Source organism: Rosa chinensis, chromosome 5, assembly GCF_002994745.2.
Source record: "Rosa chinensis cultivar Old Blush chromosome 5, RchiOBHm-V2, whole genome shotgun sequence".
Lineage (NCBI taxonomy): Eukaryota > Viridiplantae > Streptophyta > Magnoliopsida > Rosales > Rosaceae > Rosa > Rosa chinensis.
In genome coordinates, this window is record NC_037092.1 from 72388843 (window position 1) to 72403930 (window position 15088).

The 15088-nt window shown below is 38.3% G+C and overlaps 1 protein-coding gene across 6 annotated transcripts; it reads right to left on the minus strand.

Moving 5' to 3' along the window:
* Window positions 1-1385: 1385 nt before the first annotated feature.
* On the minus strand, window positions 1386-7560 carry LOC112168071 (disease resistance-like protein DSC1). Of its 6 annotated transcripts, none has more exons than XM_040519389.1 (8): window positions 6864-7560; window positions 5980-6179; window positions 5536-5694; window positions 4316-5444; window positions 3830-4150; window positions 2529-3734; window positions 1861-2420; window positions 1386-1763 (listed from the first exon to the last, which is right to left on the minus strand). In XM_040519389.1, the coding sequence occupies exons 2-7, from the start codon at window positions 6006-6008 to the stop codon at window positions 1947-1949; spliced, it is 3318 nt and encodes a 1105-aa protein (XP_040375323.1). In that variant the 5' UTR covers window positions 6009-6179; window positions 6864-7560; the 3' UTR covers window positions 1386-1763; window positions 1861-1946. The 6 variants fall into 6 exon arrangements, with proteins under 6 accessions (XP_040375323.1, XP_024160959.1, XP_024160957.1 ...); XM_024305191.2 differs by having other exon boundaries at window positions 2529-2929; window positions 3251-3734; window positions 5536-6179; XM_024305189.2 differs by having other exon boundaries at window positions 5536-6179.
* Between the last annotated feature and the right edge of the window lie 7528 nt (window positions 7561-15088).

A 15088-nucleotide genomic window follows, 5' to 3' on the forward strand; every position in this document is an offset into this window, starting at 1 on the left:
AATCCACCCCTAAACAGAGCAAAAAAAACTAGTAATCTCCTAGTACACCCACCTTCTAGGATTAAGCCCAAACAAAGAAAACTAGAAGCCCGAGGAATAAAAATAACGCCTCATGGGCTCAATGGGTCTCTCTTTTCTTTGTGATCTTTCCCACTCAAAGTAAGAAAATAAAGAAATAAACCAACCCCTCATCTTTCAAAACAAAAAATGAAGGCCCAAACAAAAATTGAAAAAGAAAAGCAACACTACCGGCCATGCCCAAGACAAGGCCCTCGCAGCCCAATACCAGGGCCAGTCAACCCATCTAGGGCAAACCCTAAGTGAGAAGATAGCCCTGCCCCCTCCACCGGACACCACTCGCCGGAGGACCTCGCCCGCGCTTCCACCATCGCTGGTAGCACATGGATCCGATTCCAAGCGAAACAGCACCGACAACAAGCAAACCACCATACACCCGAGCTCACCCCAATTCTGCCAGCGATCTTCGCCCCACTCTGCACCGACACCAATGTCAAACCTAGCAGCCATCATCCCTAGAGCATTCTGGCCTGGATCGGTCCTCCAATCAGCAACCCAATCACCAACGTTGGCCTTTGCAAACACCAGATCGGGAACAGAGACACCAACACTAGTCTGCGAACCAGCAGTAATCCGAGGAGACCCAAACTCGTCGTACCCAACCTCCATTCATGTCGACTGTAAAACTCTCAACATAGCCGTGCGACCTCTATCCAAGATCTAAACGCGTCGATCCGCCACATACCACCACATATTCATCCGATCGGATCTCAACCTCAGATCAGCCAAGCAAACACACCTACCGTACCCGACAGCAACCATAGGGATCTCTGTCCAAGGCGGCACTCCAAGCGCCAAAGCGAAAGCAACTGAAAGAAAGAGACAATTAGCCACGAGGCTATGGTCATGACCATCGAGGTTTGGAAATTTGGATATTTTGTCGAAGGATAAACCCTACTAGAGCGCTAGGTCAGAGAAAATTTTATGTTTCCCCTCTGTTTGCTAGACAACAGTTAACTGTTTTATTACTCTACTTTCTTTGGTTTCTCATGCTCTCAATTTTTTTTTTCTTTGGTATCATTTACTTTCGCAAAAGTGTTTTTTCAGAGAGTGAAGGTGCCTTATTCTCAAAAAAAAAAAAAACAAAAGAAAAGCCTTACTCGGGAGTCGGGTCGAAGAATGTCGGTGAATTATTGAACAGGAACCGGAAAGTAACAGTACTAAAGAAACATCATTTAGGGAGACCGAGAACTAAGTACTCATTGCCCAGATGCAATTTTGTGTAGGTATTCGGTACTCCTGCCCAAAAACCTTCTCTACTTGCTTAAGAAAGCAGATGATGTATCACATGATGAAAGTGGCAACCATATTGGGAGATCATGGAACTTTATAGATGCAAAAACATGATGTCTGAAAGCTCTTCAAACTGCGGACTGCAGCCAGCTAGCCAAACATTGTATAGTATACGAAATGAAACAATTGCAAACAACATATTGAAACAAGCTAGATTAATGCTCCAATTTGACAGCTTTGGCAACATTGTTATCAATTTGTGTTGCTCTTACTTAACGATAGTTATTCGAAACATCATTTCTCAGTTCTTCTGCTGGCTTTAACATCTTGATCGAGGACTTGGCATTTCACTGCATCTTGAACCTCCTTCAATAAGCCGAATCATATCCTGGACATGCAACAGCAGAGCAGGCTCTACACCCGAAAACTCCAATCCTTCATGCTGAAATTTCCTGTATCATAGATAGACATCATTATGATGTTCAATTTAACATTAGTGAAGGAGTGTGCTTGTGTTTCTGCAAGAGAGGGATAGGGAGATAGACATACATGATATTTAGGAGTTTCCATGGACATGTTCTGCTAGCTTCAACATCTTGATCGATGACCAAGTAGCATCTCACAGCATCTTGGCCTTAGTCTTGAGCATAAAGCAAGCTCACCCCACACCTTTTCACCATGTAGTCGTCAGTAAACAATACTCCATCAACATACCTTTTATTAAGTGCATAGAATTCAAAAGAGGCTTCGGTGGCATTGTTAAAAATAGTGAACTGTTGCGCACTTTCAAGGCCATAATACCACACTAAGACGTGATCTGAATTGACGTCACCCCAACGGGTGAGATTACAATCATAGGGAAAATAGTTGTTGAACTGATGGCTTTCTCCGTTGATGGTTTTGAAATCGGATTTACATGTTAAAGAAGATTTTTCAGGGCTTGTAACAACAGCACACAAAGCTAAACCCAGGAAGTTTGGATCTTCAGACCAATTTATAGGAAGCTCTATATTTAATAAACATCCTTCTGTTTGATAGCTGAACCATTTTGGAATTTTACTACCTGAACATACAACGCCAACTAAAGGAGATCCTTCTTCCAAAAATTTCTGCACCAAAGATGGACGTCCCAGTTTAACATATAACTACATAAGCAAGTAAGTCCATTTTGTTTGTGTGAGAAAGAGAGATAGAGACAGAGGTAGAGAAAGACATACCCGATAATTAGCAGTTGCGATTCGCATAATTCTAAGATGTGCATCATCCATTATGTTGCTCCTTGAATTCTCATCCAAATTTAAGCAATTATAAAATCTATGTTTCTCATAATGATCTATTACATCTTCACATATTTGATCCAAACCTTGTCTGAGTGCAGTCATCGAGAAAGACACTGTCTTCAGTTTCGGGCAGCCACTTGCGTCAAACACTTTTAGAAGAGATGGGAGCTCTGGCAAAGACTGAAGGCAATTGCAATTCCTTGCATATAAGAACCTCAGCCTAGACGCTTGTTTGATAGTTGAAGGTATACTCTTAATCATACTTCCACTCAGATTCAACGACGTTAAGCTACTAATGCAATCAGGGATTTCTTCTAATACTTTGCAGCCACGGAGGTCTAGGATATTAACATGCATAAAAGAACACAAAAGGAATGATGAGGGAGGCAATTTTTTTAACTTGCAACAGCCATCAACTTTGAAATCCTCAAGAAGTTTTAAGTTGTAGATACTATTTGGGACAGATTCGAGACTTTTGCACTCAGATAACCATAATCTTTTTAGGCCAACTAGATTTTCAATGGAAGAGGGTAGCTCATTAACCTCTGTTTTTCCTAAATTAAGAGACACCAGACAGTACATTGGCTCCAAAATTTCTGGGAAGGTGTTGAAGCTAGAGGATCCATTAAGAGAAAGTCTTTGAAGAGATTTCAACTTACAAATGCTGGTGGGGAGACTCACAAACCTTTTGCAATCGATCAGTTCAATTGAAACGACTGCAGACAGACTCTCAATTGATGAGGGCAGTCCTTCTATACTTGTCCCAGACAAATAAAGAGATGTGAGGGAATTCAGCTTCCAAGTGCTGTTGGGAAGATTCTTAATGCCTTCACACAAATCAAGATTCAATTCAACAAGTTTTTCATGAGACCAAATTGATGAAGGCAATTCTTCTATTGCAGTACTTTGTAACTCCAACAAAACCAAATTGCGTGGCATATCTGACAGAAATCTAAGATTCAAGCAATTACTCAGATTCAGAGAAGTAAGCTTGTGTAGGTTTTCAAAATATGAAGGAACTTCAACCAACCCTATACAGCCTTCCAAATTTATACTCTCAATATTTACACTCACTGAGAGATCTGGAACTTCAACCAACTGTGTGGAGTCATGAAGGTCAATCCTTTTTAAGTTCCTAGGATTCTGTAAAAATCCAAGAGAAATTATGGTAAGAATAACTAGGCTTTAATATATAACTTTTCCCTATACTACATTTAATACATCCAACCAAGGCATACCTGTCCTTCATTCCAAAGTCTCCGGAGTTGGCTGCCGGGCATATTAAGCTCAACAAGATTGTCTGAAGAAAATTTTGAAGGCAAAGATTTCAAAGGGTATAAAGGCCAGCGGAGATATATAAGGGTATCAGGAAGAGACTCAAGATCTTGAAGATTAAGGCGCATATCGCAATCCTTCAAAGGGGAGTAGTCCACAAGATCATCATGACCACAAAACTTTAAGAATTTTAGATTACCCATCTTTTTGAAGGCTTGAGGAGTCAATTTTAGCTCTGTAATCATAGACAGGTTTAGGGATATGCTTTGAACTTTTTCAGTTCCCTGACAATCAAAAGAAAAGTGTAAATAAGCTACAAAAAAAAAAAAAATTATTCTTAAAACTACATGTAAGTATGTAACTTGTTTAGCATAAGAGCTTTCCTTAGTGTTTTTAATTAAAAAGTTTATGGAATTGTTCCAAAGAAAGTCAATGCATTAGGCTCTTACCTTATTTCTTTCCAGCACATGACAGACATCCTCAGGGGCACACAACCTACTGCGCTTTCCAGGCTTTTCAGGGTATTTTTCACGTTCAATTGCCCAACCCATTTCTTGTATCACATCATGCATCCATAGGTAACGGTCATCTTTGATTGATATGAGAGACATGTCAATCAGGACTTCAATTCCACTACCCGCAAATAAGCCACATGCATCCAGTTGTGCTTTTGCACTACATATTTCCTCCCCTTTATGAAAACATGCAATATACAGAAACATCTCCCTCTCATTTTCTCCTAATGCATCATAACTTACTCTATACACATTCTGAAGTTTCTTTTCGGGGAACTTTTTCAGTTTTTTCAAAAAATCTTCTCGTTCTTGTTTGCTCTTGCACCGACAGAATAAGGAACCCAAAATTTTGAGGGCTAAGGGAATGCCAGCAGCATAATGCAACACCATTCTTACTAATTCTGTACAAGCTTCTCCAGAACGGATTGCTTCGGAATCATTTAAGTGGAAGAGCTGAAGTGCTTCATCATTATCTAGTTCCTCCACCTTGTATATTTGAACATCATGGTTAGCTGATTTCCTCAGCAACTGCATCTCTCTAAGTAGTTGCATATCTCTAGTTGTAATAATAATTCTGCTTCCTGAGCCAAACTGAACTTGATCACCAACTAAAGATTCTAATTGGCTTAAATCATTCACATCATCAAGAACAATGAGGATCTTTGCACGGGATAGCCTATTTTTAATAACAGCAGATCCTATGAATGGAGTGCCGATACTGAAATTTTCTTCCTTCAATAACTCACCAAGAAGCTCATTTCGCAGATGCCTTAATCCGCGTCTCTCTGATTCTTCCCTAATATTTGCAAGAAAACAAGAAGCTTCAAATTGAGAAGAAAGTTGACTAAATACAGCATCGGCAAGGGTGGTCTTGCCAATACCACCCATACCCCAAATACCTACGGTGCGAACACAAACATCTGGTGGGACAATGCACAGTAACGTTTTAATTTTCTGGATGCGACTTTCAACTCCAATGAAGTTTGCTAAATGACTGGACAATTCACGATCCAATTTCATGAAAATAGCTTCGACGACTCTCTCAACTAATTCAGACTCATTGCTGGCATATATGACCAAGGAAAAACCATTAATAGTCGGTCATAAAATTGATTACTCAAAGAAAGAAATTACTAGAAAGGTCACCGAGTTACCTAATAGTGTGTGAATCAAACCCAGATAAGTTGGCTGCTGTTGTCAAAGCACCCTTCCACTTGAGCACCTGGTCCATCCTATCCTTAAAGCGCTCTTCATGTTTAGCAAATGCAGTTGCATAACCCTCTCTCTGGTGTCGTACATGTGATGGATCTATTCTGTAAAAAACGGGTATAACAAACTGCTGATTTATTTTCTTGCATTCAAGTATATGCACAAGTTCATCCAAGCACCAAGTGGAAGTAGCATAGTTTTGAGAGAAAATGATCACGGAAATCTTTGATTCCTCAATTGCTTTCAGAAGGGCAGGTCCAATTTCATCTCCGCTCTCAAGTTCGTAATCAAGGTATGTGTTGATTTTCTTCCTGTCTAAAGCCTTAAAAAGATGGCTGGTAAAGGTATTGCGGGTGTCATCGCCTCTGAAACTAATGAAGACATCATACCTAGAGACATGTGTAGAAGAAGCCGCCATAGGACAGAAATGTGCAAATTCACAAGTCAAAATATGCAAGCACTTCCTTAGCTATATATATAATGGTTTCCACAATCGAATCTGGGTGCTTCCTTGGAGCAAATATTTCTTCAAATTTGTGACCTTCCAAGAAAGTATATGGATACTGCCTAGTTATTCATATGTGTAGCTCTGTGTAAAGAATGTCACAGTGCAAAATTAGGTGTGAAGCCTCTATACACATGTACAATATAAATACCTATATTGATATATGATAACATACGCTAACATATGAAACCAAATAGTTCAAGCTGTGTGAAAGAAGAAACAACATTGAGAGATCATGCTGATATCATCAGTTTTCCAGTTACAGCTTTATTTTGAACTTCCTAGCAATTAAGTTTCATATAAAATTGTTATGATAAGGTTCTTGGTAGCAGAGATATAAAGAGGAATTACTCGAGCAAAGTTTCAGAATTTAAAGGTCAACATGAGGAATTCAAAGTGTGCATATGACTAAACCGAATGTTGAGATCGATGGTGCATGACAGTTTGTTTTTCCATACATTTTTCTTTCTTTGGCCAATAACTAAACATGTTCTATGATGCGACTTTTGTTGTTAGTCATTCTAATCATAATGCTTCCTACTGAAAAGAATATGTTAGAAATTTTTAAACCAAATGATCTTATGGAACCCAAATTGCTGTAGTAATGGAACTCTAAACTGCACTGTGAGTAATCCGTAAAACTTGTACCAGAATCAACAAGAATTAGGTGAATTGAAATTTGAAATCAAACAGGATCTCAGGAACTATACTTGCACAGAAAACAAACCAAAATTCCAAAAGTAACAACCCAGAAATATACTTACTTACCAAGATATGAGATTGATGATCAGAGGTGGAGAGTGGTAATCTGGAGAAAACTTGTAACCTGAACCTGTTTGAATAGCTCTCTATGCATAAATAAATAGAAGCAGATAGACTGAGTCAGTCACACAGACTAAACTAAGATTCCAATATTGGCCCATCTTGCATCTTAAGGACCAGGTCAAGTCAAATAGAGTTGGCTCAAAGACCAACAGATAGCTTAGCCAACAATGTGTCTATACCAGGCAGCTTCTATCCACATGCCCTTGAGAACACTGGGAATAACAATCCTGTTGGGCCTGGAACCCGCTCTTTGCATCTCACTTCTCACATCCATGGCTTGCTGGTAAAACCCACAGCAGGCATAGGCTCCGATGAGAGCAAACCAGAGGCGTATGTTGGTCTTGGGAATTTGGTCGAACAGGCTGCGGGTATGGGCTACTTGGCCGCAGGAAGCGTACAAAGATATGAGCTTGGAGGCGAAATGGGTCGAACGGGCCAACCCGGTGATGATCAAATGGGCGTGGAGTAGTCTTGCTGGGTGCAATTCTCGATCACGAGCGTAAATTCCGATCAGTTTTGTGTACAGGTCATGCGAGGATTGAAATGTACGGTGTTGGGTGATGGGAGTCATGGGAATAGTAGTAACTGTAAAGCGCGGGAAGATAAGCGTGATTGGTTTAATATAAAAGGAGTGAGGTTACATGGCATTCTTCTCTCATGAGGGTGATAATTGCCATGAACATATTCTATAGCTAATTCTATGTGATCGATTGAAAGTAATATTGAAACGAACAAAAAGTATTATGGGCGTCCATCATAATTTGGAAACAAACAAACACATTTGAGATATTGGGGGTAATTAAATCAAATCAAACATATAACAAGAAGTTATAAAAATGTCCCGAGAGTTGGGTTTCACGCTCCAACTCTAGAAATGTTTGGGACAATTGATAGGATCATAAACATGATTTGAGCCATTGACCGTGGATTACGGTGATTTGGCCGGAAAACCCCAAATCGAAGCAAAAATCCTCACTGTAGCAGTTGGAGGTTTTCCAGCGATTCTTCCAATTCCAGCTGTTTCCGACCACCAAACCGGGTCTAGTAGAAACTCCTTGAGCCATTGACCAACTTCCCTCAAGTTATTAGCTCCAATTCATAGCGTGGAGGATGAATTGAAGAAATTCCCGATTCTAGGGTTTGGAATTTCTGGGTTTTTCTTCACCGGTCGATTTCGACTATTTTAAGGTAAAATTGGAACTTGTTGTAGTTGAGAAAAGCGTTGGGCTTGTTGAGATGTTGTTGTACATGAAATTTGGTGGCCGGAGGTGGAGGTGGCCCATTTAAATCTCATTGGGCAGGTTTTTAATTCATGTTTTAGCCCATTTAAATCCTATAATTGTTGTAGAACTTGTAGATGTGAATTTGGTTGAAAATTGGAGAAGTTTTGTGTTGATTATCAATTTCCGGAATTTAGAATTCAATTATCGACTTACGAGAATCCGACCGTCGGATATCTCTCGGTTCTACCTTGGAACCTTTAAATTAACGAATTGGCATTAATGGTAAAATGTGGGTTGAATCCGAGAAGAAGTGGAGAGATGATTCATGAGGATTTAATTTTGGGAATCGTATTTAATTGTTGAATAGTTATTTACGGAATATAATTGTGTACATGGCAATGTACCAAACTATTGCTCGACGAATGAACTCGTATGCGTGATCTCCTAAATAGTACAGTGAGTGGACTTTTGTTTTAAATAATGATGCATGCAATTATTTTCCCGAAATGATGATTGATTAATTTAATTATTTATCATTTTATTTATTAAGCATAATATTTGGCTTTGGACTATACTTTTGGCATTGTTTTTCCATATGAGTTTCGGAATTGAATTTATTATACTAGAATTTGGACTTATGAATTGTTTTCGGGAATATGAATTGATTTTTCGGAGATTAATTATGATTTGGGAAATGGATTCATGATATTATTTTTGGATATTGAGCTTTCGATGTTTATCTCCGATATATGATTATTATTTGAAATTTTGATTTATATGATTTTCGACGAATTATTTTTCCGAAGTGATTTCCGGAATTTAATATTATATTTTTTATTCGTTGATTTTGAGATTCTGAAATATTATCGGAGATGAGACTTTCAATGGAATTATAGTGATCGATTATCTCTCGCCTATCTGTTATGAATTTGAGAATATTTTGGCGTGCGGGGCCACGTCATTGGATTATACTTATTTTTTCTCGTGAGATATTGGGAAAGCTTTATGGATTTATGGATTTACTGGTTTTCAATTATTTTCTTCACCATACTGGAGTCGTTCTATAGTGTCTCCTCCTCACTTACTTTCTGTTTATGACAAGGTTCTAAAAAACGCTAGGCGCTAGTCGGGCGGAAGGCCGGGGACTAGCGCCCAAAGGCCTAAGCGGGGACTAGGCGGTTTTTTTTTTTATAAATTTTATAACATATAATTATATAAATAAAAATATAAAAGGTATTATAATGTTTGAAAATAATGAAAATACTTCAAATATAAATGAGTTCATAGAAATAAAAAACAATTGGAAATTTGATTCTTGCATCTCTTGTACCTGCCAGAGCACAAATGCACAATCAATTGCACAATACATATTTTCATACCATCCAAAAGACCAAAACTGGCAGAGCACAACAGACTGAACAGAGCACAATGAATCATAAAATTTAATTCCTATTCAAAACTGGAACAAAATCAACAAATGCAAGAGACAAAAACTGGAACAAAATCATACAAATGCAAGAGACGAAAACTGTAGTTAACCAATTCAAAGCACACACATTTTTCATAACACAATCACCAGTAACTGTAGTTGACCAATTCAAATAAGCAACTAAAACCAATACATCAAATAATTCAATGCTTTACCAACAGGTATAAGAGTACAAATAGTCAAATACAACTACAAATGCCACTAAATTTCAAAGTTTCAAGTCAAAACAGAAAGGGGCATCCACCTTGAAGTTCGAAACCCAGAAAAGCAAAACAGATTTCATCTCATATGTATAGCAAGAGTAACTGATGCAATTCAAACCCAGAAATCGAAGCAAGGGCGCAAGGCAATCAAGCTTGAAGAATCCGAAATCGGAAAGTCGAAAACTGAAATCAAACCCAGAAATGAGAAATCTGCTTCACCCTTGAAGACATCTATTCTTTGCTGCTTCACCTACTTGAGTTCGAGCCAAACCCAGACTGAAAATTGAATACCCAGAAGCAGAAAGTAAGAGAAAACCATAAATCGATTGAAGAGTGAAGAGTGAAGAATGAAAAACAAAAACCCAGACTTACCGCGCACCGTCAGTCCATCACGGCATCACTGTCGAAGAAAGGAAAGGTGTCCGTGCGTCGTGAGGCGGTGCTGGAGAGAGAGAGAGCGAGAGAGGAGAGGGGGACTGCGGGAGAGAGGCGAGGGGTTTGAGTTTAGGTCAGATCGGGTCTAGTTTTATGCGTTTTAGCACGACTTTTAAAAAAAAAAAAAGGACGGAACGCTTAGTCGCCGACCGCCCAGCCCGCCTAGGCGGCCGACTTTCTCCTCACGCCTAGCTCGATCGACTAGGCCATAATCGGAACGGCTTACAGACGCCTAGGCCGATTTTTAGAACCCTGGTTTGTGAGTGGCAGTTGAGGTGATTTATTCTCCTCCTCAAATGAGTGGTAGTCGAGGTTATTAGTTCTCCTCCTCACACAATCTATGTGTGAGTGGCAATCGAGGGTAGAGCCAAAGGGGCTCCTTTACTCGTATGGTGATATTTCTTCCCCATATCCTATTATTACTTGACTAGTGGGGCTAGTCCGATTTCTCTTAACCAGCGGGGCTAGTATGTTTTCACAAGATTTTGATTTTAAAGAAATATGTTTTACAAACGTTGCATGCATCGCGGTTTTATAAATCTAAAGAAGTGGGAAAATATTCAAATTTGCTTCATTTAAATTATCTTGATTATTTATTTTTGTCCACTCACACTAACGTGTTTTCAATACTTTTGCCCTAAGCCTTTCGGTTTCAAATGCCCAGTTTGCAGGTTAGGTTAGTTAAGGTCAGGCGTATATGGAGTTGAGGCATAGTCAACAACACAACTCCCACGTATCCATTTTATCCATGTTTTTCTTACTTACCTTTCATTCTAGAATTGATAACCTGTGGGACGAATGTATTAAGTTGAGATTTGTACTTGTAAATAATTGGGAGATGTTGAGATTTTGGGAGCATGGTGGCTCTAGGAGAATAAGGATGGATGGTTTAGAAGTGTAAATTTCTTTCTACAGATTTTGGGTAGTCCATTTTAGGGGAAGTTCCGCCAAATTTTTTGTAGAATTTCTTCTAAGGTGGGCCCTGCAAGGCCACTTCGGATTTCAGGGTGAAATCTGGGGTGGGTCCTGTCAATATTGATCTCCTACTACAATTGGAGAACTTCAAAACAGAGGTAATGATATGTGACTATTAACCAAAAGCCCAGAAATGAAAACAACTACGAGAAGGTTCTAGCAAAAGAGAAAACATTGTATGTGTTTAAACAATTTAATAAGAGAGAGGCAATGGCAGGTCAAAGAAAAGGGGAAGGGAAGAAAATTAGAAGGAAGCCATAGATTTTGGAGGGAGTTTGTAAAGAGTTGGAGGAAAATAGCGGGTAAAAGGTGAAGGGATGAGAATAACCTTGAAAAAATGACATGTGAGGTTTTTATCGGAACACACATTGATGATCGTTAAGGCATTGATAACTGCCTTAAAGCTAGTACAGTTCAGGTTGGACAGATTCAGTTAGTCCATTAGTTTAAGAGAGTTAGATACCTTAATGATCATCAATTTGGCCGAAAATTTGCATAGATGAGTACCTAAAAACTGAAAAGTGACCTTAAACTCTAAATTCGCACTTTAATTTCAAAGCGGAGCTCCGCTCTGGCCGAATAACATGGGTCAAGGGCCCAAACCCAAGCTCAACCACTGCCAAGCCCAAGCAGAGTGATGTAAGGAGCCCAACACCACCGCTTAGCCTGAGTTCCTGCCGCTACCACTCCACTGTTGTCACACCTGCCAACGTCCATCGTCAACTGCCTGCCCATCAATAGGTCATGCTTAGATCCAGACTGGCCATAAGAGACCTTTGATTTGCCACCTTCAAATCTCTTCCACCAAAGCCCCTCACTTCGATCTGCACATAGATCCAATGGTGCACAGAGAAGAAATTTGAGATCCCATCCAAGGACGCGCAGCCCCTTCCACCATCCTTTAACTCTCCGTCCTGACTCTCCACAAATCAATCTCCACCATCTTAGACGAGAGAAAATTGGCACTATTAACCTCAAGGCCTCCTCCACTCCAACTTAGTTTACTCCCAGAGAACCCGTTGTTGTCCATCAAGGACCTATGGCACCAATGATGAAAATGCCCCGCTCGGCCGCACTTGCCTCACAACGATGAGGCCAGAGGCCCGTGTCGACAAGGAGGGTCGTCGGATGAGGAAGGAAGAACAACTTAATGGGAGATTTGGGTTCCCGCGTGAGGTGCGTTCCTTGTAGGGTTTTTCATATTTAGTAAATGAGGAGTACAAATGTAATCAACAGAATAATATTTAAAAAAATAATTAAAAAAAAAACACTGAATAGAAGAAACTACTCAATATCTTTGCAAATACCCATTATCTACATGAGAAATTTTATTCACACATTGCTAAATGATAGATACACATCTCTTACTTAATACAAAAACTATTAACTTTTTTATTTTAATATTTTACTAGAAACAAAACCCCAAACTTCCTAAACTATCTTCATTCACAATACACAATATCTTTTCATTAAATACATATCCTTTTTCTTTTTTTGCTAAAAAAATTGAGATAAATATCTGGTAAACCTATTGCATTGCTGCAGTTGGAAAAAAAAAAAAAAAAAAGGAGACCCCAAAGAATGGCATATTACACTAGAAGACTCAGCATCAATTCCTCAATGGCTCAATGTGAGAGTTTCGGTAAATCACATGGTCATCACTAAAGTTAATACAATGGCACCCAAAGAATGTTTTAATTGCTTTTCACTTGTTGGGTTGAACATACTCAAATGCCAATGGAGAATTGCTTGTCATTGAGGACTTGGCCAAGACAATATTCATATGCCAATTGTTGAGATTTGTGAACTACTGATGATGAAATTGGAGCGAAACAAAACAATACATCACAAGAGTTCTTGAGGAATTTTTCAACGGTTTTCACTTGCTCTTGTTTGTCCATATCATTTGGACAGTTAATACATTTTTGAAGCTAGATTGATAAGAAGGCTCGATTCCATGCATGCTAAATTATTGAGAATCAAATTCATGATATCCATCTGCGGTAGACTTGAAAAAAAAAACTGCATATATTTCTTAATTCCAACTGTGTTTCTTTATTGTTAATATAAATATCTCTTTTAGTAATTTAACTTACCCATAAAATGTGATGTTGGGTGTGTAAAAAAAGGGATATGTATTTAGGGGGGTGTATTGTATTTGGATTTGTGTGGAGTTTTTTTAAATGATAAACTTTTTCAAAAATCTATGGACTCTATAAAAAGTTCATAGACTTTTATTGATTTCTTAAAACAATTGACATTTAGCACAGATTTTTTACTGATTTGTAAAAATCTACAGACTTTATATAAATGACTTCCATAGATTTCACAATACTTATAAAAAAGAAAAGCCAAGCTAGTTTATTAGTCAGAGAATAAAATACAATGCCGTAGCTATGTTAACTAATGTCCATTAGTGTAGGAATTAGAGGAGCTTAAATAATGTCATGAAACAAACATATAAGAAAATAAAGGAAAAGCCTCCAAATATAATTAACCAAACCAAAAGATACCAAAAAAAGAGAAGGGGAAAAAAAACACATTGATGAAGTTTCATGCCAAATAAGCAGACGTATCTGAAACAAATATGATTTATTCTTCTCCTTCATTTTCACTTTCTTGATTGTCATTTTGTTGGCATTTGGTTGGGCATCTGTCCACATATGAGTAGCAATACTCATTCTCCATTCATTAGCATTCTCTCTTTGCTGATCTTGGGTTTGAAAATCATCCCGGTCATTCAAAATTATCTTCGTGATTGTCTATCGGATCTTCTTCTGGTTCATGAGGAAATTCATCTGAACGACATTCCTATCGAAGAAAATTGTGCAGTCCTGCACAAGCCAAAACTAGTTCTGCTTGTGTCTTATATGAAAATGGTGGTGCTGATTTGAAGATTGTGAAACGCGACTTAAATATTCCAAATATTCTCTCAATTACGCTCCTCAAGGAAGCATGGCGAAGATTGAATAACCCAATTGCATTAACAGGATGGTTTCCTTCACCACCAAAATCTTTGAGGTGATATCGAGTACATCGAAATGGAGCTGAAAACCAATGTCGATTTGGGAATCCGTAGTCCCCTAAGTAATATTTACCTAATAATAAAAAAATATGTGCAATTAGTATGTTATATATATATATATATATATATGTTATATGACATAAATTGTAATAAGTACTCTGAATTTTTTTTTATGCACGTAAAACTATACTTGGTGGCACTTTGAGTCCATTTCGTCTAGAAATCGCATCATTCAACACTTCTGAATCATGAGCTGAACCCTCCCATCCACTTATCACATATATGATCTGTAGATCAAAGTTACAAGCTGCTAATACATTTTGTGATATCATCCCATGGCGATTTTGATATCTGCTTACCTCACGTCCAACTACCGTTGCTAGAATATGCGTGCCATCTATAGCTCCGACACAATCCTAAAACAATGAAAAAAGATATACAATAGCTGAAAAGAAAAAATGAAATAAGACATTTATTACTGTACAATGAAATAAATAACTATCCATAAAAGTTGCATTGATTACCTTAAAGTAAGGATAGCACCTTGTACTTTCTCTTATGTTAGGTGGTATGGACTCAGGTTTAGCCATAAATTGTGGTGCTATTGTATTCAAACCTTTAAGACTTTGTTGAAACTTCTGCTAATAGTAAAATAAGATCGCTCAAATATCAGCCGAGCTTCACTGTATCTATTATTTTGGCCGACAACTAGTAAAAAGGTTGCAAGCATTTCTTCAACACAAATGTGTCTTGTATCCCGTAAAGGTGTTTTCACTTTTAGGATGCTACATAATTTTCGAAACACGTCAGGATACATT